Consider the following 26662-nt stretch of genomic DNA (forward strand, 5'->3'; position numbering starts at 1 on the left):
AACATTTTACAGGTCTAGATAACATTTGTCAATATAACATTTTACCCGTATAGATAATATTTTATTTACTGCGACGTTTTTATGGTATTTTTTTAAACTTTGTTTCTGATTACTACGAATTCCGATTAGATACTTGGGTAGATACAATTTTACACGTTTACAACAACATGTAGAATTATCTGCTCTCATCCAGACAGAAAGAGCGTAAATTAACAGAGTTTTCTGTCGTTGGCAGTCGGTTATTGATATATCGATATTAAGTATGCCGAAATATCGATGTAGCGATATTTGTATTAAATATTTGTTGGTATTTTTTATATTTTGTTTCTGGTCACTCTGAATTTCCAAGCTGTCACTTAACATTTTTCAATTAACAGTTATACACGTTTACAGATACATGGGGTAGAATGTTTCGATAATTGCGAACATCGATTTGTCGACGTGACCAATATCGATACAACACATCGCTAGAAAAATCGATTTAAGCAAAAAGTGCGATAGACCGACGTATCGATGTTAGTTCCACCTCTAGCAAACTCGCAAATACAATCTCACGATCATAGGAATTTTTAAAGGCAATTTTTGAATAAGGATAGATTGCCAGCTGGTGTCTCGCCTTGCCCCACGATGTCGGACAACTCCGCGCCCAAGGCCTCGGCCACAAAGTCAAGCCTCAGTGACTTGCGGCAATTTCGCATCAACAAGGGTGCCGCCGCCGCAGCTGGTCTTGCAAAAACAGGTAATTTCAGAGCTTGCACACACGATATTACGGCTCTAAGTGTGGGTACTTCTCCTTTCAGAGCGCGTGCCAGGCAAGAAGCGTATTTCCGTGATGGCTGACAGTGACAGCGACGGTGCCGACTGCCAGACTCCCAAGAAGACCAAGCTGGAGCTGACCGTCAAAGAGAAGGAGGAGCGGTATATGGCAGCAGCGAAAATTTCGCCCCAGTACGACACGATGGTAGGTTTTCTGTTTTCTCGCTGTTATCCGGCGTGAATAGGAAAGCGGGAAGCGGGAGCGCGTGCGGGGGCGGGAAGCGCGCGTCTCCTCTGTAAGTGTGTGTGTGTGTGTGTGTGTGTGAGTGTGTGGAACATGGCGATTGGATTCGGGACCCGGCACGGTCAACAGCTGTCTGTGACCAGGGGCGTCGCAAACAGGGGTGGACAATAAGGAACAACCCTAACGCAGTGAATTTAAAATCTGATCGATGCCGATACTTACCTACCTCAATTTTGAAACAGATTTGAATGTGTACAAATATTTTGAGAAACTTGCAATGCTGCTTTTGTACATTGATGACTAAAGAACATAATCTCTCTTGATTGTAAATACGTATTTATATGTTAATTGAAAAACAATTGTTTTTTACAGGCGATTCAAGAGTCACTCTCGCGCACCAATTGGGACGTGGCCGCCTCTGTGCGGTACCTGAGGGAGAACTGCAAGCCCAAGATCCAAGGGGCTAATGGGCCACTTGTTAAACCTAAGCTGGTGCCCAGCTCGAACGGAATCAGTGGCACGTCCCACGGTGGCTACTCTGATAACGACTACTCGGACGACGAGGATGTCAAGCAATCCAAGGATCAGGTATACGACAGCGATGACAGCGACACCGAGATGGCCAGCAAGATGACGGGTCAGCGCAAAAAGGTTTTCCAGTTCATGAACGAGGCTACACTTATGGAGTTACAAAGTGTGAAGACACTCTCAGAAAAGAAGGCAGCAGCTATCATTGAGCTGCGCCCCTTTGAAGACTGGGCCGGATTGCGAAAGAAGCTGGAGACTGTCAAGTGTTCGGGAGACCTGCTGAACTACGCCCAGGATTTGATTAATAAGCAAAATACGGTGGCCACCATACTGAGCAAGTGCAACAATATGGTGACGCGTCTAGAGAAGGCCATCTCCACTGGTGCGGGCATTGTGGAACAGCCCAAGCTCCTCAGCAGCGGGTAAGTACTGATTAGGACTCTGAATAGTTTCTTTTTCTATATTCTTACGCGAATAAATCCGTTTGCAGCTTGCAATTGGCAGACTATCAAATCATTGGACTCAACTGGCTCACAGTGATGCACAAGCAGGAGATGAATGGCATTTTGGCTGACGAAATGGGTCTGGGCAAGACCATTCAAGTGATTGCATTCCTGGCTTACCTCAAGGAGAACAGTCTTAGCCAGGCGGCGCACTTAATTGTGGTGCCTTCTTCCACTCTGGATAACTGGGAGGCGGAGATCAGCCGCTGGTGTCCCAATCTGGTTGTGGAGAAATATCACGGTTCGCAAGACGAGCGCCGAAGAATGCGTGCACGCTATGCTAAAGATGGATTTTCAGGCTTCGATGTCCTGCTGACGACGTGAGTAATTTAAAGAGATACCCAAGTACTGCATGCTATTAATACCATTTTACTGGCAGCTATCACATTGTCGGCTCGACGCCCGAGGAAAGGAAAATGTTCCGCGTGTGCAAACTAGACTACGTTATTTTCGATGAGGCACACATGCTTAAGAATATGACCACGCAGCGGTATGCCAATCTCATCACCATTAATGCCAGGAGTCGCATCCTCCTCACCGGCACTCCGCTGCAGAACAACCTGCTGGAGTTGATCTCCCTATTGTGCTTTGTGATGCCAAAGTTCTTTGCCAAGAGCATCGAGGACATTAAGACATTGTTTGCCAAGGTGCGTCCTTGCCTTTACGCTAAAGCAAATCGTATGGATTGATGTTATTTTGTATCCATTGCAGAAAAGCAAAACCGATGGCGATCAGGAAGAGGTGTCACAGTTCCAGGAGACACAGATCCAACGGGCAAAGCGTATAATGAAACCGTTTGTGCTTCGCCGCCTCAAGAAAGATGTCCTTAATAACCTGCCCAAGAAGCTAAGCCTTGTGGTAAGCTATCCAAATCAAATCTTTACATTTCAAAATCTAATTTATGTGGAATTACAGGAAAAAGTATCCATGAGCAATCAACAGAAGCAGTACTATCATGAACTGGTCGAGTATTATTCCAATAACAAGGGCGAAATCTGCAGCAGCAGCGATCGAGCCGCCATGACGATCATGATGGAGATGCGTCGCATTGCCAACCATCCACTGCTAATGCGTCATTATTTCAGCGACGAGAATCTGCGGGACTTCTCTAAACGCCTGGCCAAATGCAGTTCCTACAAGAAAACAAATGAGCAGTACATTTTTGAGGAGCTGGCCATTATGTCCGACTTCCAAGTTTATCAGTTATGCCAGAAATACGTGAGTTTCCCCCAGAAATACTGACAACGGTTTGTTTGCTAATATTTATTTTTCAACAGGAGTTGTTTGACGTAAAGATACCCGACAAGTTAATATGCGATTCAGGGAAATTCGAGTTCCTGGACGAGTTACTTCCAAAGTTGAGGGAAGAGGGACATCGTGTGCTGCTCTTTAGCCAGTTTACCATGATGCTGGACATTGTGGAGGAGTATCTGCGAATAAGGAAGCATGGATTCTGTCGCCTCGATGGCTCGACTGCGGTAAAGGAGCGTCAGGACTTGATCACCGACTTCAATGTGGACGACAATATCTTCGTGTTCCTGCTCTCTACCAAGGCGGGGGGCGTGGGCATCAACCTGACCGCCGCCGATACCTGCATTATTCACGATATCGACTTCAATCCGTATAACGACAAGCAGGCCGAAGATCGATGTCACCGCATGGGTCAGCAGCGTCCTGTCACCATTTATCGCCTCATATCGGAGAGCACCATTGAAGAGGGCATCCTGATGTCCGCCGAAGAGAAGCTAAAGCTGGAGAAGGACATCACGTCCACCGAAAAGGGCGAGGTGCACGAACAGCGGTGTGTGGTCAAGCTGCTAACTACAGCCCTGGGACTTGACAAGGACCAGGAGGAGCAACTCAACAATTCGTTGAGCAACTCCATAACCTCGCCCCAGAAATAGGCATGCTATACATCGTCCTCGTCCTGGTCAACACCTTCGTATTTATATTCGCCCGCTACAGATGAACTGGGCACGCACTTCCTTTCACTGACGGAATAATGTTAAAATCTTTTTATTAATTTTAGAAAACAATTGTATTTATCGTATCTTATATTTGTACTAAAGAATAGTTAGATATGGTCGGAGGTCTGCCCGCATTGGGCCATAAATTTATTTAGGACAACTTTCCTCCGGTAAGATGCCAGCTGTTTTTACTAGCCACCCAGTACATTTCCACATAAACACAGGCCAACACGACCAAGTGTTCTGTTCCGTTGATCCATGTTTCCTGTTTTATTTAGTTTCCGTAAGCGTGTAAGCGTGTTTTGTATCAAATTAACCACTTTGTTTATGTTTAAGGATTAATAACATTTGTGTACGAAAGTCGATCTGTCGATCTATGGTGCCGGTGTGTCAGTTCGGAAAGCTTGGCAACCCTCGCGGAGCGGATTGCTCTTGCCATTTCCCACGAGTTTCATTTGTTTGTGTGCTGCAAAGAGAGGCGTCGCCGAGAGAGCTGCTCTGTTTTGGAGAGCTTTCGGTTTGGCTGCGATCGCGACGTCGGTGGCGATTCATCACGTCTTTAGTCTTCAACTGATCGCTCGCGCCGATGATTTAATTTTTAAGTTAAAGCCTGCGCCCAGTGTAGTAGCCAGCAGCAGCAGCAGCGGCAGCGTTACTCACATCCATACATACGTGCGAATCTACATACATACATAAATAGTACCTAAATCGATAAATAGATACACCCCGCCATACCAACTACTGTGTCTCCACGAACCCATTTAAAAGTAACCGCCCAACGTGAAACTGGGAAAAGCAAGTCACTATCTATATTCTATAATTAAGTGTGCAGTGTGTGCAGAATCCAATCCACGATCCCTTCTATTCGGAATCGGAATAGGAATCCGCTTGCCATTATGTGATTCATGCCGAGAGTACATAAGTTTTCCCCCCGAAGAATTCTTGCTTGAGGCAAGCCGAATTCTATTTAAAAATAGACAAACTGTTTGCCAGCGGAAATCATATTGCCGCCGCAGCCACTAAAATGCTAAATAAATCGGGCCAATAATATGAAATAGACTCTTGTTGTTCCTCCTAAATTTTGTTTTTTGTTTTTTGTTTTTTTTTTTTTGCGAGCTGTTTTGTTGTTGTCTAGCGGAAACGGAAGGAACGCCAACTGCATATATGTTACGCCTATGGGTGTAGGTGTAGGTGTGTCCATCGCATACAGTCATCCCTAGCAGCGCGCTGTCATATACTAAAAATATAGATGCGGCAGCGGCGGGCGGCACATGTGAGCAGTTTTTGGCAATTGCCAAAGAATACGGCGCACAAGTCGGGCGAAAACAAAACAGCGCGTGCAGGCAAAACATGAAAACTAGTACATATAAACATATAAGCAAGAATTAATAATAATAATAATCCCCTGTATGTGTGTAGTGACTCGTATGTGTACGTATGAGTAATCCGAGCAAGAACTATATAGCGAGCGATCTGCATGAAAGGAGAGCAAATCACGCAGAAAGAAACGAACGAAAATAACGCGAACAAAACACAAAAATAAAACAAAAAAAAAAACAATACGGAGAACTCTGTAACTGAAACAATTGACGAGCACAACGAGCCGAGAACGAGCAGCACAAAGCAACAAACCGAAAATAGACGACATCCACGGTGCGTATACTTAACGAAGCCACCCGCTCACCCCAACGACTCAACGCAACCTCTCGCTCGCACTCAGCAGCAGCAGCAGCAGCAGCAGCAACAGCAACAAGCACCATCAATTGTGATCACTGAGCGTGTGTGTGAGCGCTACTGTATCTGTATCTGGAGAGGCGCTGGTATCCAAAAGCGACAGGAAGGCAGAAAGGAAGGAATATCGGAATTGCCGCCCGCTTCAAAATATTAATTAAAAACGCTTCGGCACTGCTTATGGCTCGACTTGGCGCGCATGCCAAGCATGATTAAACGAGACACGAAAGAGCGTATCTACGAAGTAGATAAATATCTTTACACGAACAACTGAGCTGCAGCACCACCAACAATCGAATCGACGAAAAACAAACGCAACGCAACGCGACGCACAAACAAACCCATCTATCTATATACACTCTATTGTGAGAGATAGATAAACAAAAGCTCAAGCAGAAACAGCAGCAACGAAACAATTTGGAGGAAACAACACATTTGCACCAAAAGGTGAGTGTACATACATATGTACATATGTATATGAATGATTCACCTAGCCAGGCCCAGCTTATGCCGAGCAAAAATCTGTTTAGTAATCTGCCCTGAAAATATCAAACTGCCAGTAATTAACGAGGCAAGTTCAAATAGTTGTGGAAACAGTCACCTACAGGGTGGGGTGACTAAGGCGAACTAAGTTAGAACTTCGGGAAGGTTATATACCAATGCAATCTAATTATAGGATCGGTTCAAAAATCGATCAAAACTTAGCTTAAAATATTAGGAATCGAATTAATAGATCAAAGTGCTTTGAGTGCTGAGTTGAAATTCAAATCATATCTTACTAATATGTATGTGATTAACTTATCTTTAGAACCTCTTTATATCATTGTTTTATGTTTTGGGTTTAATACCATTTCTTAAAATGAACACGGTTCTTAAAAAAACCCACTTAATGGTATGAGCTAGTGAGGTCAGACTGTAGTTTATTGTGTGTATCTTCCGCTGCGAGTCGCTCGGGCTCCTTGTGGGCCGCGAAATAAGAATTACTTGGGGGCTGATGTCATGTTCGGAGACGAAGTGCTCTAGCCAGAGGCCCCAAACCAGATGCAACTCCTACGCTCGAGCATTGAGCCGGTTGCTCGAAGAGATCCGATCAAGTAGTTGAGCTCCGCTCTCTCGGCTTGGGTAAACAGTTTTTGCGTATCTCTACTTGATGTATGAGTAGGTGAACATGTTTTGGGCTTGGCTCAGGGCCAAAGCTTTTGGCTTCCCATAACTAATTTCAATTTAATTCTCAGACCCAGCAATCTGACTCTGCACAAAGGGAGCAAACACATCCCTGACATCGTATTAAGGAGGCAATTCAACTCGATAAAGGAAGGAAGGAAAGGAAAGGAAGTCAACTATTGTGATATGTACAAATTTACTCAAATACTGAAGCCGCTTATTTAGACGTTTATTCCACGGAATCCCAGTTTGTATAACGATTATCCGGAGGTAATCCACCAAAGATTAGGCTTTCATCTTCAATTAAGTTTAGCTAAAAAGAGCAGAAACTGCACCTCGAGAACGGAGACATGGCTGAGAAAGTGGAGCACGCCCAGGCCAGCCTGATCGGGCAGCAGAACGATCCCCGCAAGGTGCGAAAGTCACCTGAATTTCAGCCCGTTATTCCCGGCGTTATCTCCAGGGAACGCAGCTTTGTGCGCACCTCGAATCAACAGGTGATTTGCCGCCTTCCTATGATATGAAATATCCATATCAAGTACTAACCATATTTTCGTGTGCGGTTTCAGAATATCAACAAACGCCGCAGCCTGGCGTTTAATGTTCCGGGCAACCAGACGGGACAGATGAGGGGCAAGCCAGCCATGGATATATACAGACCGCCCAGTAAGTTATTGTCTTAGTCGATCATTATACCTTTTCCTCTTCGCTTGGTTTGCTTGGCTTGCCGGGAATTAGTGCCATAATTATAAGACTCTGAAGTCAATCAGAAAAACCAATTGTCGGGATTTTGTGGTGCAGTTTAGTTAGTTTACTTATTTATTCCATATTGTGCTCAATTAGTTATCAATCACTCTTAGATGGATGCATATTAATCAGAAAGGTGATCTTACATTACAGAGGATCAAAGGAATACCGAGAGGATTATAATAAATTATGTTTTGCTTGTGACGATTCTTGTTATTAAATAAGCATACTTCCTAATTGAATATTTTTTAGAACCCATTTAATCCTAAAGATTTCTCAGATATTAAGTCCAAAGCTTCTAGCCAGCTTAGCTTGGGTTGCTCTGCTCTTTCAGCCGCAAGCCTTTCAGTTCCAACGATTACTTACTGAGACCATATCTTTCTTTTGATTCTTTTCATATCTCTGTCTCATACACTGTACATTCCGCCCCTCCACACACACCGTTGTCCTGCCCCTCATAATCACATTAAACCCTCGGGTATCCCAATCCCCACACCCAAATATGTACCTATATAACACCCTATCTCAGATGTACGTGGAGAGCTGGCTGCTCCCGTCGGTGGCGGCGGTGGTGGTGGTGGTGTTGCCAGTGGGGCCAACGGTGCCGCCAACAAGCTTAACGTCAATGCCCAGGAGTTTACAATGACGAGCAGCTCTGGGGCACCGGCCGAAGCACTCAGCAATCGGTAATGCAAAGTCTTTTAATGCCATCGTTTACCCCTCTTCCCGTCTTTTTGCAGAGCTAAACTACAGTCTACAACATTCTTCCAGTTCGTCGCTGATCTTCCCGCCAACCAATGGTCCCGGTGTGGCTCCGGCTCTGGGACAGTACGGCAACGTGAATCGCCGCCAGGCCGGTCTCTCACTGGGCAACATGCCGGGGCTGAAGGCCAGCCATCATCGGTCGATCTTGGTGACACATCCAATCACTCCCAGTGCCCTGACCGGTCAGCTACCGCTCATGAACTCGCCCTCAAGTGGCAATATACTGCATGTGAGATGACAGTTCATAAAACAGAAATATAAGTGCATTTGTGTATGACCAATTTCCTTATAAATTGCAGACAACAAACCGTGTAAAGTTTGCGCCTGAGCCCAGGGGTCACAAGGTCACCCACAACCAGTTTGGTCAGCTCAACAACAATTACGGACAGCCTTATCAGTCGCACATGAATGGCATCGAAGTGGATCCCTATATGAATGGAAATGCGCTGCAACGCTCAAAGTCATTGTCATCGGCTGATGCCCTCACCCGGGGAATGGCCGGATTGGGATTGGGCTTGGGAAACGAGGTGGCCGATATTGGACAATTTACGCCCGAAATCCAGGCTTTGATTGACACGGCTCTGGAGGACCCAAACAAGTTAAATTCACGCTGTCTGATGGAGCTGACCTCTCAGTTCATCAAGCGGGCCGTAGAGAGTCGTCGTTTCGCCCTGCCCATCTCGCGTCTCTGCTTGAACATCATCGCCCGTGAGCAAAAAGAGACCTTCTTGGAGGCGCTTCTCAACACATGCCGTCAATGGTATCAGGAGCGAGAGAAGGTGAGTTCATAATATATGATAAGGCTTAACAAAAACATGTGTAATTCCTTTATTTAACTATGCGCAGCTGCTATTTGCCATCCAAGGCATGAAGTCGCCATCTCGTGTTCGTTTCACCGCCTTCATGGCCTTCCTTACGGAGATGTTCTGCCAGTTGAAGCGGCGGCAGCTACAACTACGGACCCACAACGAGGGCACACCTCCACCGCTGGTATTGCTCAGTCTGCTATCCAAGTGCTGTGAGGATTGCGTACGTCCACCCATAAGATCGCTCTCAGAGGTGGGAACCTATATCGAATTTGTAATTATTATTATTATCAGTGATATTGTATTTCGGTTTTTCAGATTGAGTGTCTGTTCTATGTGCTCACCTGCATTGGCCAGGACATGGAGCAGCAATTACCTCAGCAACTGGAGTTATTAATGGGCCTTGTTCGTGATGCCTTTCTCAATGCCGGAGATTCGGCGGCGTCCATCCGGCGCACTCTTCTCCAGCTTATTGAGCTAAAGGCATCCCACTGGCAGCTGCCCGGCAATACGGTCCTCTACTATACCCACACCAACAACTAAAACGAGGGAATGGGAATAGTACTAGAACTGCATGTGGCACCAAGACGGAGGTTGAGTTTCGGGCACTGTGCAATTATGAAGGCACAATCGATTGTCATTTCTGTTTTCGCATTGCATTTAGGCCTGCAAACCTTCTGTTCTATTTATCTTATCATACTCTTACCTAGGCATAAGCAATATTTATTTTGGCACCAGCAATAGAGAGAAACTAACCCGAGACTTGCACATTAAACACCAAGCCCAGTACCAAATAAGATCGTCCGATTCGCTTCGGTATCTTCGGACTCTGCAATTAGACTATTGCAGCTCAACTTTTATGTGAATTCATATATATTAATGTGTAATAAAACACAGCTAGTCAAAACTGAGTCACGTGGTTGTTCTCTTCCATAAATATAAAGAAAACTTATCAAAGTCTATGACCTTTCGGAATTATACAAATACACTTTGAGTGGGCAAAACTACTTACACACTTATTTAAGTCAGAGTTCATGGAAAGACATAAACTATTACATTTTATCTTTATAGTAAGTATACTGCCCTGAAATTTGACTGTTTGAAACTTATCAAAGAGCATAAATTTCCTTGGCTTACTATTTAAGTACCTTCAAAGACGGACAAATTCATAGTCTGCATAGGACTTTCACCATGGTAAGACCTAAAAATTTTCTAAAGCAACATTTTGAAAGCACCCAAATGACAATTTCAGGAAGTTTTAAGGATTCTCTTTGTCCTGGCACTCCAACGGGCTGTTAATGCAGCTGAGGACACCAGTGCCACAACACTCGGAATCGAATCAGCAACACAATATCCGCTTTATTGTTTCTTAGATCCATTTCTTCCCGGATGCCCACTAGGTTCCAAAATAGAAACTACTGTAAAGACGACTGAAAGAGCAACAACACTGTCCAAGGAGCAAACGACTACGACTCTTAGGACTACGACTGCTAAAACGACAAATGAACCAACAACTGCTAAGACAACTACTTTAAAAACGACGACTGCAAAGACCACTAAAGAGCCTACGACCGAAAAAACTACTACTCTTAGGACTACTACTGCTAATACGACAAATGAACCAACAACAGAGAAGACAACTACTTTAAAAACGACTACTGCGAAGACCACTAAAGAGCCTACGACCGAAAAAACTACTACTCTTAGGACTACGACTGCTAAAACGACAAATGAACCAACAACAGAGAAGACAACTACTTTAAAAACGACTACTGCGAAGACCACAAATGAGCCTACGACCCAAAAAACTACTACTCTCAGGACTACGACTGCTAAAACGACAAATGAACCAACAACTGCGAAGACAACTACTATAAAAACGACTACTGCGAAGACTACAAAGGAGCCTACGACCGAAAAAACCACTACTCTTAGGACTACGACTGCTAAAACGACAAATGAACCAACAACTGCGAAGACAACTACTATAAAAACGACTACTGCGAAGACTACAAAGGAGCCTACGACCGAAAAAACTACTACTCTTAGGACTACGACTGCTAAAAAGACAAATGAACCAACAACTGCGAGGACAACTACTTTAAAAACGACTACTTCGAAGACCACAAATGAGCCTACGACAGAAAAAACTACTACTCTTAGGACTACGACTGCTAAAACGACAAATGAACCAACAACTGCGAAGACGACTACTTTAAAAACGACTACTGCAAAGACCACAAAGGAACCTACGACAGAAAAAACTACTTCTCTTAGGACTACGACTGCTAAAACGACAAATGAACCAACAACTGCGAAGACAACTACTATAAAAACGACTACTGCGAAGACTACAAAGGAGCCTACGACCGAAAAAACTACTACTCTTAGGACTACGACTGCTAAAACGACAAATGAACCAACAACTGCGAAGACAACTACTATAAAAACGACTACTGCGAAGACTACAAAAGAGCCTACGACCGAAAAAACTACTACTCTTAGGACTACGACTGCTAAAACGACAAATGAACCAACAACTGCGAGGACAACTACTTTAAAAACGACTACTTCGAAGACCACAAATGAGCCTACGACAGAAAAAACTACTACTCTTAGGACTACGACTGCTAAAACGACAAATGAACCAACAACTGCGAAGACGACTACTTTAAAAACGACTACTGCAAAGACCACAAAGGAACCTACGACAGAAAAAACTACTTCTCTTAGGACTACGACTGCTAAAACGACAAATGAACCAACAACTGCGAAGACAACTACTTTAAAAACGACTACTGCAAAGACCACAAAGGAGCCTACGACCGAAAAAACTACTACTCTTAGGACTACGACTGCTAAAACGACAATTGAACCAACAACTGCGAAGACAACTACTATAAAAACGACTACTGCGAAGACTACAAAGGAGCCTACGACCGAAAAAACTACTACTCTTAGGACTACGACTGCTAAAACGACAAATGAACCAACAACAGAGAAGACGACTACTTTAAAAACGACGACTGCAAAGACCACAAAGGAACCTACGACCGAAAAAACTACTACTCTTAGGACTACGACTGCTAAAACGACAAATGAACCAACAACTGCGAGGACAACTACTTTAAAAACGACTACTTCGAAGACCACAAATGAGCCTACGACAGAAAAAACTACTACTCTTAGGACTACGACTGCTAAAACGACAAATGAACCAACAACTGCGAAGACAACTACTTTAAAAACGACTACTGCGAAGACTACAAAGGAGCCTACGACCGTAAAAACTACTACTCTTAGGACTACGACTGCTAAAACGACAAATGAACCAACAACTGCGAAGACAACTACTTTAAAAACGACTACTGCAAAGACCACAAAGGAGCCTACGACCGAAAAAACTACTACTCTTAGGACTACGACTGCTAAAACGACAATTGAACCAACAACTGCGAAGACAACTACTATAAAAACGACTACTGCGAAGACTACAAAGGAGCCTACGACCGAAAAAACTACTACTCTTAGGACTACGACTGCTAAAACGACAAATGAACCAACAACAGAGAAGACGACTACTTTAAAAACGACGACTGCAAAGACCACAAAGGAACCTACGACCGAAAAAACTACTACTCTTAGGACTACGACTGCTAAAACGACAAATGAACCAACAACTGCGAGGACAACTACTTTAAAAACGACTACTTCGAAGACCACAAATGAGCCTACGACAGAAAAAACTACTACTCTTAGGACTACGACTGCTAAAACGACAAATGAACCAACAACTGCGAAGACAACTACTTTAAAAACGACTACTGCGAAGACTACAAAGGAGCCTACGACCGTAAAAACTACTACTCTTAGGACTACGACTGCTAAAACGACAAATAAACCAACAACTGCGAGGACAACTGCTATAAAAACGACTACTTCGAAGACCACAAATGAGCCTACGACAGAAAAAACTACTACTCTTAGGACTACGACTGCTAAAACGACAAATGAACCAACAACTGCGAAGACAACTACTATAAAAACGACTACTGCGAAGACTACAAAAGAGCCTACGACCGAAAAAACTACTACTCTTAGGACTACGACTGCTAAAACGACAAATGAACCAACAACTGCGAGGACAACTACTTTAAAAACGACTACTTCGAAGACCACAAATGAGCCTACGACAGAAAAAACTACTACTCTTAGGACTACGACTGCTAAAACGACAAATGAACCAACAACTGCGAAGACGACTACTTTAAAAACGACTACTGCAAAGACCACAAAGGAACCTACGACAGAAAAAACTACTTCTCTTAGGACTACGACTGCTAAAACGACAAATGAACCAACAACTGCGAAGACAACTACTATAAAAACGACTACTGCGAAGACTACAAAGGAGCCTACGACCGAAAAAACTACCACTCTTAGGACTACGACTGCTAAAACGACAAATGAACCAACAACTGCGAAGACAACTACTATAAAAACGACTACTGCGAAGACTACAAAGGAGCCTACGACCGAAAAAACTACCACTCTTAGGACTACGACTGCTAAAACGACAAATGAACCAACAACTGCGAGGACAACTACTTTAAAAACGACTACTTCGAAGACCACAAATGAGCCTACGACAGAAAAAACTACTACTCTTAGGACTACGACTGCTAAAACGACAAATGAACCAACAACTGCGAAGACGACTACTTTAAAAACGACTACTGCAAAGACCACAAAGGAACCTACGACAGAAAAAACTACTTCTCTTAGGACTACGACTGCTAAAACGACAAATGAACCAACAACTGCGAAGACAACTACTATAAAAACGACTACTGCGAAGACTACAAAGGAGCCTACGACCGAAAAAACTACCACTCTTAGGACTACGACTGCTAAAACGACAAATGAACCAACAACTGCGAAGACAACTACTATAAAAACGACTACTGCAAAGACCACAAAGGAGCCTACGACCGAAAAAACTACTATTCTTAGGACTACGACTGCTAAAACGACAATTGAACCAACAACTGCGAAGACAACTACTATAAAAACGACTACTGCGAAGACTACAAAGGAGCCTACGACCGAAAAAACTACTACTCTTAGGACTACGACTGCTAAAACGACAAATGAACCAACAACAGAGAAGACGACTACTTTAAAAACGACGACTGCAAAGACCACAAAGGAACCTACGACCGAAAAAACTACTACTCTTAGGACTACGACTGCTAAAACGACAAATGAACCAACAACTGCGAAGACAACTACTTTAAAAACGACTACTGCGAAGACTACAAAGGAGCCTACGACCGTAAAAACTACTACTCTTAGGACTACGACTGCTAAAACGACAAATAAACCAACAACTGCGAGGACAACTACTTTAAAAACGACTACTGCGAAGACCACAAAGGAGCCTACGACCGAAAAAACTACTACTCTTAGGACTACGACTGCTAAAACGACAAATGAACCAACAACTGCGAAGACAACTACTTTAAAAACGACTACTGCGAAGACCACAAAGGAGCCTACGACCCAAAATACTACTACTCTCAGGACTACGACTGCTAATACGACAAATGAACCAACAACAGAGAAGACAACTACTTTAAAAATGACTACTGCGAAGACCACAAAAGAGCCTACGACCGAAAAAACCACTACTCTTAGAACCACGACTGCTAAAACGACAACTGAACCAACAACTGCGAAAACAACTACTTTAAAAACGACTACTGCGAAGACCACAAAGGAGCCTACGACCCAAAATACTACTACTCTCAGGACTACGACTGCTAAAACGACAAATGAACCAACAACTGCGAAGACAACTACTTTAAAAACGACTACTGCGAAGACCACAAAAGAGCCTACGACCGAAAAAACTACTACCCTTAGGACTACGACTGCTAAAACGACAAATGAACCAACAACTGCGAAGACAACTACTTTAAAAACGACTACTGCGAAGACCACAAAAGAGCCTACGACCGAAAAAACTACTACTCTTAGGACTACGACTGCTAAAACGACAAATGAACCAACAACTGCGAAGACAACTACTTTAAAAACGACTACTGCGAAGACCACAAAGGAGCCTACGACCCAAAATACTACTACTCTCAGGACTACGACTGCTAAAACGACAACTGAACCAACAACTGCGAAAACAACTACTTTAAAAACGACTACTGCGAAGACTACAAAGGAGCCTACGACCGAAAAAACTACTACTCTTAGGACTACGACTGCTAAAACGACAAATGAACCAACAACTGCGAAGACAACTACTTTAAAAACGACTACTGCGAAGACCACAAAAGAGCCTACGACCGAAAAAACCACTACTCTTAGAACCACGACTGCTAAAACGACAACTGAACCAACAACTGCGAAAACAACTACTTTAAAAACGACTACTGCGAAGACCACAAAGGAGCCTACGACCCAAAATACTACTACTCTCAGGACTACGACTGCTAAAACGACAAATGAACCAACAACTGCGAAGACAACTACTTTAAAAACGACTACTGCGAAGACCACAAAAGAGCCTACGACAGAAAAAACTACTACTCTCAGGACTACGACTGCTAAAACGACAAATGAACCAACAACTGCGAAGACAACTACTTTAAAAACGACTACTGCGAAGACCACAAAAGAGCCTACGACCGAAAAAACTACTACTCTTAGGACTACGACTGCTAAAACGACAAATGAACCAACAACTGCGAAGACAACTACTTTAAAAACGACTACTGCGAAGACCACAAAAGAGCCTACGACCGAAAAAACTACTACTCTTAGGACTACGACTGCTAAAACGACAAATGAACCAACAACTGCGAAAACAACTACTTTAAAAACGACTACTGCGAAGACTACAAAGGAGCCTACGACCGAAAAAACTACTACTCTTAGGACTACGACTGCTAAAACGACAAATAAACCAACAACTGCGAAGACAACTACTTTAAAAACGACTACTGCGAAGACCACAAAGGAGCCTACGACCGAAAAAACTACTACTCTTAGGACTACGACTGCTAAAACGACAAATGAACCAACAACTGCGAAGACAACTACTTTAAAAATGACTACTGCGAAGACCACAAAAGAGCCTACGACCGAAAAAACTACTACCCTTAGGACTACGACTGCTAAAACGACAAATGAACCAACAACTGCGAAGACAACTACTTTAAAAACGACGACTCCAAAGACCACAAAGGAACCTACGACCGAAAAAACTACTACCCTTAGGACTACGACTGCTAAAACGACAAATGAACCAACAACTGCGAAGACAACTACTTTAAAAACGACGACTCCAAAGACCACAAAGGAACCTACGACCGAAAAAACTACTACCCTTAGGACTACGACGGCTAAAACGACAAATGAACCAACAACTGCGAAGACAACTACTTTAAAAACGACGACTCCAAAGACCACAAAGGAACCTACGACCGAAAAAACTACTACCCTTAGGACTACGACTGCTAAAACGACAAATGAACCAACAACTGCGAAGACGACTACTTTAAAAACGACGACTCCAAAGACCACAAAGGAACCTACGACCGAAAAAACCACTACTCTTAGGACCACGACTGCTAAAACGACAAATGAACCAACAACTGCGAAGACGACTACTTTAAAAACGACGACTGCAAAGACCACAAAAGAACCTACGACAGAAAAAACTACTACTCTTAGGACTACGACTGCTAAAACGACAAATGAACCAACAACTGCGAAGACAACTACTTTAAAAACGACTACTGCGAAGACCACAAAGGAGCCTACGACCCAAAATACTACTACTCTCAGGACTACGACTGCTAATACGACAAATGAACCAACAACAGAGAAGACAACTACTTTAAAAACGACTACTGCGAAGACCACAAGGGAGCCTACGACCCAAAAAACTACTACTCTTAGGACTACGACTGCTAAAACGACAAATGAACCAACAACTGCGAAGACGACTACTTTAAAACCGACGACTGCGAAGACCACAAGGGAGCCTACGACCGAAAAAACTACTACTCTTAGGACTACGACTGCTAAAACGACAAATGAACCAACAACTGCGAAGACGACTACTTTAAAAACGACTACTGCGAAGACCACAAGGGAGCCTACGACAGAAAAAACTACTACTCTTAGGACTACGACTGCTAAAACGACAAATGAACCAACAACTGCGAAGACGACTACTTTAAAAACGACTACTGCGAAGACCACAAGGGAGCCTACGACCCAAAAAACTACTACTCTTAGGACTACGACTGCTAAAACGACAAATGAACCAACAACAGCGAAGACGACTACTTTAAAAACGACTACTGCGAAGACCACAAGGGAGCCTACGACCCAAAAAACTACTACTCTTAGGACTACGACTGCTAAAACGACAAATGAACCAACAACTGCGAAGACGACTACTTTAAAAACGACTACTGCGAAGACCACAAGGGAGCCTACGACCCAAAAAACTACTACTCTTAGGACTACGACTGCTAAAACGACAAATGAACCAACAACTGCGAAGACGACTACTTTAAAAACGACTACTGCGAAGACCACAAGGGAGCCTACGACCGAAAAAACTACTACTCTTAGGACTACGACTGCTAAAACGACAAATGAACCAACAACTGCGAAGACGACTACTTTAAAAACGACTACTGCGAAGACCACAAGGGAGCCTACGACAGAAAAAACTACTACTCTTAGGACTACGACTGCTAAAACGACAAATGAACCAACAACTGCGAGGACAACTACTTTAAAAACGACGACTGCAAAGACCACAAAGGAACCTACGACCGAAAAAACTACTACCCTTAGGACTACGACTGCTAAAACGACAAATAAACCAACAACTGCGAAGACAACTACTTTAAAAACGACTACTGCGAAGACCACAAAGGAACCTACGACCGAAAAAACTACTACCCTTAGGCCTACGACTGCTAAAACGACAAATAAACCAACAACTGCGAAGACGACTACTTTAAAAACGACTACTGCAAAGACCACAAAGGAACCTACGACCGAAAAAACTACTACCCTTAGGCCTACGACTGCTAAAACGACAAATAAACCAACAACTGCGAAGACGACTACTTTAAAAACGACTACTGCAAAGACCACAAAGGAACCTACGACCGAAAAAACTACTACCCTTAGGCCTACGACTGCTAAAACGACAAATAAACCAACAACTGCGAAGACGACTACTTTAAAAACGACTACTGCAAAGACCACAAAGGAACCTACGACCGAAAAAACTACTACTCTTAGGACTACGACTGCTAATACGACAAATGAACCAACAACAGAGAAGACAACTACTTTAAAAACGACTACTGCGAAGACCACAAAAGAGCCTACGACCGAAAAAACTACTACCCTTAGGACTACGACTGCTAATACGACAAATGAACCAACAACAGAGAAGACGACTACTTTAAAAACGACTACTGCGAAGACCACAAGGGAGCCTACGACCCAAAAAACTACTACTCTTAGGACTACGACTGCTCAAACGACAAATGAACCAACAACAGAGAAGACAACTACTTTAAAAACGACGACTGCGAAGACCACAAAGGAGCCTACGACCCAAAAAACTACTACTCTTAGGACTACGACTGCTAATACGACAAATGAACCAACAACAGAGAAGACAACTACTTTAAAAACGACTACTGCGAAGACCACAAAAGAGCCTACGACCCAAAAAACTACTACTCTTAAGACTACGACTGCTAAAACGACAAATGAACCAACAACTGCGAAGACGACTACTTTAAAAACGACGACTGCAAAGACCACAAAGGAACCTACGACCGAGAAAACTACTACCCTTAGGACTACGACTGCTAAAACGACAAATGAACCAACAACTGCGAGGACAACTACTTTAAAAACGACTACTGCAAAGACCACAAAGGAACCTACGACCGAAAAAACTACTACCCTTAGGCCTACGACAGCTAAAACGACAAATGAACCAACAACTGCGAAGACGACTACTTTAAAAACGACTACTGCGAAGACCACAAGGGAGCCTACGACCCAAAAAACTACTACTCTTAGGACTACGACTGCTCAAACGACAAATGAACCAACAACAGAGAAGACAACTACTTTAAAAACGACTACTGCGAAGACCACAAAAGAGCCTACGACCCAAAAAACTACTACTCTTAAGACTACGACTGCTAAAACGACAAATGAACCAACAACTGCGAAGACGACTACTTTAAAAACGACGACTGCAAAGACCACAAAGGAGCCTACGACCCAAAAAACTACTACTCTTAGGACTACGACTGCTAAAACGACAAATGAACCAACAACTGCGAAGACGACTACTTTAAAAACGACGACTGCAAAGACCACAAAGGAGCCTACGACCCAAAAAACTACTACTCTTAGGACTACGACTGCTAAAACGACAAATGAACCAACAACAGAAAAGACAACTACTTTAAAAACGACGACTGCGAAGACCACAAAGGAACCTACGACCGAAAAAACTACTACCCTTAGGACTACGACTGCTAATACGACAAATGAACCAACAACAGAGAAGACAACTACTTTAAAAACGACGACTGCGAAGACCACAAAGGAACCTACGACCGAAAAAACTACTACCCTTAGGACTACGACTGCTAAAACGACAAATGAACCAACAACTGCGAAGACGACTACTTTAAAAACGACGACTGCGAAGACCACAAAGGAACCTTCGACCGAAAAAACTACTACCCTTAGGACTACGACTGCTAATACGACAAATGAACCAACAACTGCGAAGACAACTACTTTAAAAACGACGACTGCAAAGACCACAAAGGAGCCTACGACCCAAAAAACTTCTACTCTTAGGACTACGACTGCTAAAACGACAAATGAACCAACAACTGCGAAGACGACTACTTTAAAAACGACGACTGCAAAGACCACAAAGGAGCCTACGACCCAAAAAACTACTACTCTTAGGACTACGACTGCTAAAACGACAAATGAACCAACAACAGAAAAGACAACTACTTTAAAAACGACGACTGCGAAGACCACAAAGGAACCTACGACCGAAAAAACTACTACCCTTAGGACTACGACTGCTAATACGACAAATGAACCAACAACAGAGAAGACAACTACTTTAAAAACGACGACTGCGAAGACCACAAAGGAACCTACGACCGAAAAAACTACTACCCTTAGGACTACGACTGCTAAAACGACAAATGAACCAACAACTGCGAAGACGACTACTTTAAAAACGACGACTGCGAAGACCACAAAGGAACCTTCGACCGAAAAAACTACTACCCTTAGGACTACGACTGCTAATACGACAAATGAACCAACAACTGCGAAGACGACTACTTTAAAAACGACGACTGCGAAGACCACAAAGGAACCTACGACCGAAAAAACTACTACCCTTAGGACTACGACTGCTAAAACGACAAATGAACCAACAACTGCGAAGACGACTACTTTAAAAACGACGACTGCGAAGACCACAAAGGAGCCTACGACAGAAAAAACTACTACTCTTAAGACTACGACTGCTAAAACGACAAATGAACCAACAACGGCGAAGACGACTACTTTAAAAACGACGACTGCAAAGACCACAAAGGAACCTACGACCGAGAAAACTACTACCCTTAGGACTACGACTGCTAAAACGACAAATGAACCAACAACTGCGAAGACGACTACTTTAAAAACGACGACTGCGAAGACCACAAAGGAACCTACGACCGAAAAAACTACTACCCTTAGGACTACGACTGCTAATACGACAAATGAACCAACAACAGAAAAGACAACTACTTTAAAAACGACGACTGCGAAGACCACAAAGGAACCTACGACCGAAAAAACTACTACCCTTAGGACTACGACTGCTAATACGACAAATGAACCAACAACAGAGAAGACAACTACTTTAAAAACGACGACTGCGAAGACCACAAAGGAACCTACGACCGAAAAAACTACTACCCTTAGGACTACGACTGCTAATACGACAAATGAACAAACAACTGCGAAGACAACTACTTTAAAAACGACGACTGCAAAGACCACAAAGGAGCCTACGACCCAAAAAACTACTACTCTTAGGACTACGACTGCTAAAACGACAAATGAACCAACAACTGCGAAGACGACTACTTTAAAAACGACGACTGCAAAGACCACAAAGGAGCCTACGACCCAAAAAACTACTACTCTTAGGACTACGACTGCTAAAACGACAAATGAACCAACAACAGAAAAGACAACTACTTTAAAAACGACGACTGCGAAGACCACAAAGGAACCTACGACCGAGAAAACTACTACCCTTAGGACTACGACTGCTAAAACGACAAATGAACCAACAACTGCGAAGACGACTACTTTAAAAACGACTACTGCGAAGACCACAAAGGAGCCTACGACCCAAAAAACTACTACTCTTAGGACTACGACTGCTAAAACGACAAATGAACCAACAACTGCGAAGACGACTACTTTAAAAACGACGACTGCGAAGACCACAAAGGAACCTACGACCGAAAAAACTACTACCCTTAGGACTACGACTGCTAATACGACAAATGAACCAACAACAGAGAAGACAACTACTTTAAAAACGACGACTGCGAAGACCACAAAGGAACCTACGACCGAAAAAACTACTACCCTTAGGACTACGACTGCTAAAACGACAAATGAACCAACAACTGCGAAGACGACTACTTTAAAAACGACGACTGCGAAGACCACAAAGGAACCTACGACCGAAAAAACTACTACCCTTAGGACTACGACTGCTAATACGACAAATGAACCAACAACAGAAAAGACAACTACTTTAAAAACGACGACTGCGAAGACCACAAAGGAGCCTACGACCCAAAAAACTACTACTCTTAGGACTACGACTGCTAAAACGACAAATGAACCAACAACTGCGAAGACGACTACTTTAAAAACGACGACTGCGAAGACCACAAAGGAACCTACGACCGAAAAAACTACTACCCTTAGGACTACGACTGCTAATACGACAAATGAACCAACAACAGAGAAGACAACTACTTTAAAAACGACGACTGCGAAGACCACAAAGGAACCTACGACCGAAAAAACTACTACCCTTAGGACTACGACTGCTAAAACGACAAATGAACCAACAACTGCGAAGACGACTACTTTAAAAACGACGACTGCGAAGACCACAAAGGAACCTTCGACCGAAAAAACTACTACCCTTAGGACTACGACTGCTAATACGACAAATGAACCAACAACAGAGAAGACAACTACTTTAAAAACGACGACTGCGAAGACCACAAGGGAGCCTACGACAGAAAAAACTACTACTCTTAAGACTACGACTGCTAAAACGACAAATGAACCAACAACGGCGAAGACGACTACTTTAAAAACGACGACTGCAAAGACCACAAAGGAACCTACGACCGAGAAAACTACTACCCTTAGGACTACGACTGCTAAAACGACAAATGAACCAACAACTGCGAAGACGACTACTTTAAAAACGACGACTGCAAAGACCACAAAGGAACCTACGACCGAGAAAACTACTACCCTTAGGACTACGACTGCTAAAACGACAAATAAACCAACAACTGCGAAGACGACTACTTTAAAAACGACGACTGCAAAGACCACAAAGGAACCTACGACCGAGAAAACTACTACCCTTAGGACTACGACTGCTAAAACGACAAATGAACCAACAACTGCGAAGACGACTACTTTAAAAACGACGACTGCGAAGACCACAAAGGAACCTACGACCGAAAAAACTACTACCCTTAGGACTACGACTGCTAATACGACAAATGAACCAACAACAGAGAAGACAACTACTTTAAAAACGACGACTGCAAAGACCACAAGGGAGCCTACGACCCAAAAAACTACTACTCTTAGGACTACGACTGCTAAAACGACAAATGAACCAACAACGGCGAAGACGACTACTTTAAAAACGACGACTGCAAAGACCACAAAGGAACCTACGACCGAGAAAACTACTACCCTTAGGACTACGACTGCTAAAACGACAAATGAACCAACAACTGCGAAGACGACTACTTTAAAAATGACGACTGCAAAGACCACAAAGGAACCTACGACCGAGAAAACTACTACCCTTAGGACTACGACTGCTAAAACGACAAATGAACCAACAACAGAGAAGACAACTACTTTAAAAACGACGACTGCGAAGACCACAAAGGAACCTACGACCGAAAAAACTACTACTCTTAGGACTACGACTGCTAAAACGACAAATGAACCAACAACTGCGAAGACGACTACTTTAAAAACGACGACTGCAAAGACCACAAAGGAACCTACGACCGAGAATACTACTACCCTTAGGACTACGACTGCTAAAACGACAAATAAACCAACAACTGCGAAGACGACTACTTTAAAAACGACGACTGCAAAGACCACAAAGGAACCTACGACCGAGAAAACTACTACCCTTAGGACTACGACTGCTAAAACGACAAATGAACCAACAACTGCGAAGACGACTACTTTAAAAACGACTACTGCGAAGACCACAAGGGAGCCTACGACAGAAAAAACTACTACTCTTAAGACTACGACTGCTAAAACGACAAATGAACCAACAACGGCGAAGACGACTACTTTAAAAACGACTACTGCGAAGACCACAAGGGAGCCTACGACAGAAAAAACTACTACTCTTAAGACTACGACTGCTAAAACGACAAATGAACCAACAACGGCGAAGACGACTACTTTAAAAACGACGACTGCAAAGACCACAAAGGAACCTACGACCGAGAAAACTACTACCCTTAGGACTACGACTGCTAAAACGACAAATGAACCAACAACTGCGAAGACGACTACTTTAAAAACGACTACTGCGAAGACCACAAGGGAGCCTACGACAGAAAAAACTACTACCCTTAGGACTACGACTGCTAAAACAACAAATGAACCAACAACGGCGAAGACGACTACTTTAAAAACGACGACTGCAAAGACCACAAAGGAACCTACGACCGAGAAAACTACTACCCTTAGGACTACGACTGCTAAAACAACAAATGAACCAACAACGGCGAAGACGACTACTTTAAAAACGACTACTGCGAAGACCACAAGGGAGCCTACGACCCAAAAAACTACTACTCTTAGGACTACGACTGCTAAAACGACAAATGAACCAACAACTGCGAAGACGACTACTTTAAAAACGACGACTGCGAAGACCACAAAGGAACCTACGACCGAGAAAACTACTACTCTTAGGACTACGACTGCTAAAACAACAAATAAACCAACAACTGCGAAGACTACTCTTAAAACAACTACTCCAATGAGCACAAAAGAGCCAACTACTACTGTCGCCCCATCGGGTCATAACACAACCAGCGCCGAACTAACTACTGAGACGACAACGCAGTTGGCAACGACGAAAGAGTCTATTTCAACCATGGAGTCGGAACATATCCATCACCACCACCATATTCATTATCACAAGCCCGCTGATCCTGGATTGTCCTTTCTTCCACTTCCTGATCTTCCACCTCTGCCCCTGCCAATACCCTTTCCTCCACCAGTTCTGCCTCTGCCGTTGCCTGTTCCCGAACTTCCTCTTCCTTTGCCTCCATGGCCTCCGGCTTTACCACAGTTGCCGGAAGTTAATTTAACTCTGGTTACCTTGCCTGAAATTACACTACCAAGCCTACCGTCACTGCCACAATTACCAAATCCGTTTGGCTCCCTGCCAACTTTCTTTTGGCGATCATTGAATAATACAATTAATGATTTTAAAACTTAATATACATATAGTTTTGGTAAAACTAAAAAGCTTATAAATTTTTCTTGTGCTTGTTGGGCTATTAAATTTTGAAGACAATAAAGTAATACATAAATATAAAAATTTTTATGAGTTTTATCTGAAGAACGGTCCTTCACTAAGTTTTAAGCTTTTGACTGAAAGTGCAATACCATTTTTTAATCGACTGGTTTAGGTGGGTTTTTTTTTTTAAATGTGTATTTTTTTTCGATTTTTTGGAAATTTTAATGATGTAACCCCTTTCCTTTTTTCCGAAAAATGGGAATTTTCAGAAAATATTTTTTTTCGGCCGGATAAAGCTAGAAAGAAAGGCCTGTAGATGCTGATCAAGAATATATATGATTTATGGGGTCGGAAATGACTCCTTCACTTAGTTTTAAGCTTTTGACTGAAAGTGCAATACCATTTTTTAATCGACTTTAACTATATTTTTATATGAATATTTTTTGGACAAATTAAAATGTAAAAATGTCATAACTCAGCCAAAAATGCATTGATTTCAATTCGGAAAGCATTCCGATGTTAGTTTTTAGCAGGTTAACAAAGCTGCATACTTCATTTAAAATGTGAATTTTTGTCCGATTTTTGCAAATTTTAATGATGTAACCCCTTTCCTTTTTTCCGAAAAATGGGAATGTTCAGAAAATATTTTTTTTCGGCCGGATAAAGCTAGAAAGAAAGGCCTGTAGATGCTGATCAAGAATATATATGATTTATGGGGTCGGAAATGACTCCTTCACTTAGTTTTAAGCTTCTGACTGAAGGTGCAATACCATTTTTTAATCGATTTTAACTATATTTTTATATGAATATTTTTTGGTCAAATTAAAATGTAAAAATGTCATAACTCAGCCAAAAATGCATTGATTTCAATTCGGAAAGCATTCCGATGTTAGTTTTTAGCAGGTTAACAAAGCTGCATACTTCATTTAAAATGTGAATTTTTGTCCGATTTTTGCAAATTTTAATGATGTAACCCCTTTCCTTTTTTCCGAAAAATGGGAATGTTCAGAAAATATTTTTTTTCGGCCGGATAAAGCTAGAAAGAAAGGCCTGTAGATGCTGATCAAGAATATATATGATTTATGGGGTCGGAAATGACTCCTTCACTTAGTTTTAAGCTTCTGACTGAAGGTGCAATACCATTTGTTAATCGATTTTAACTATATTTTTATATGAATATTTTTTGGTCAAATTAAAATGTAAAAATGTCATAACTCAGCCAAAAATGCATGAATTTCAATTCGGAAAGCATTCCGATGTTAGTTTTTAGCAGGTTCACAAAGCTGCATACTTCATTTAAAATGTGAATTTTTGTCCGATTTTTGCAAATTTTAATGATGGGCCGGATAAAGCTAGAAAGAAAGGCCTGTAGATGCTGATCAAGAATATATATGATTTATGGGGTTGGAAATGACTCCTTCACTGAGTTTTAAGCTTCTGACTGAAGGTGCAATACCATTTTTTAATCGATTTTAACTATATTTTTATATGAATATTTTTTTCAATTCGGA

General features: G+C 42.6%; 3 protein-coding genes across 17 annotated transcripts; all 3 read left to right on the forward strand.

The window, feature by feature from the left end:
• Window positions 1-306: 306 nt before the first annotated feature.
• Window positions 307-7046, forward strand: Etl1 (SWI/SNF-related, matrix-associated actin-dependent regulator of chromatin, subfamily a, containing DEAD/H box 1). Of its 14 annotated transcripts, none has more exons than XM_086831052.1 (11): window positions 307-739; window positions 801-961; window positions 1373-1950; window positions 2019-2351; window positions 2411-2678; window positions 2743-2889; window positions 2947-3249; window positions 3309-4912; window positions 5418-5651; window positions 5719-6176; window positions 6965-7046. In XM_086831052.1, exons 1-8 carry the CDS (start codon window positions 628-630, stop codon window positions 3933-3935), a joined length of 2529 nt encoding a protein of 842 aa, XP_086687178.1. In that variant the 5' UTR covers window positions 307-627; the 3' UTR covers window positions 3936-4912; window positions 5418-5651; window positions 5719-6176; window positions 6965-7046. The 14 variants fall into 14 exon arrangements, with proteins under 14 accessions (XP_086687178.1, XP_086687183.1, XP_086687177.1 ...); XM_086831057.1 differs by having other exon boundaries at window positions 5728-6176; XM_086831051.1 differs by having other exon boundaries at window positions 3309-4797.
• On the forward strand, window positions 6965-10122 carry LOC110183193 (uncharacterized). 2 transcript variants are annotated; one of them, XM_020951399.2, is made up of 7 exons: window positions 7191-7390; window positions 7463-7559; window positions 8170-8326; window positions 8412-8634; window positions 8705-9184; window positions 9252-9464; window positions 9530-10122. In XM_020951399.2, the coding sequence occupies exons 1-7, from the start codon at window positions 7244-7246 to the stop codon at window positions 9752-9754; spliced, it is 1542 nt and encodes a 513-aa protein (XP_020807058.1). In that variant the 5' UTR covers window positions 7191-7243; the 3' UTR covers window positions 9755-10122. The 2 variants fall into 2 exon arrangements, with proteins under 2 accessions (XP_020807059.1, XP_020807058.1); XM_020951400.2 differs by lacking the exon at window positions 8170-8326 and having other exon boundaries at window positions 6965-7390; window positions 8381-8634.
• Muc30E (Mucin 30E) lies at window positions 9764-25180 on the forward strand. The gene is made up of 11 exons (XM_086831150.1): window positions 9764-9804; window positions 10805-10996; window positions 11204-12296; window positions 12783-14546; window positions 15066-17050; window positions 17759-18110; window positions 18711-21715; window positions 21863-22043; window positions 22587-22841; window positions 23157-24223; window positions 24371-25180. The coding sequence occupies exons 1-11, from the start codon at window positions 9764-9766 to the stop codon at window positions 25128-25130; spliced, it is 10695 nt and encodes a 3564-aa protein (XP_086687276.1). The 3' UTR covers window positions 25131-25180.
• Window positions 25181-26662: the final 1482 nt, after the last annotated feature.

This window comes from Drosophila serrata, unplaced genomic scaffold (genome assembly GCF_035046125.1).
Source record: "Drosophila serrata isolate PLE 108 unplaced genomic scaffold, ASM3504612v1 contig_240, whole genome shotgun sequence".
NCBI lineage: Eukaryota > Metazoa > Arthropoda > Insecta > Diptera > Drosophilidae > Drosophila > Drosophila serrata.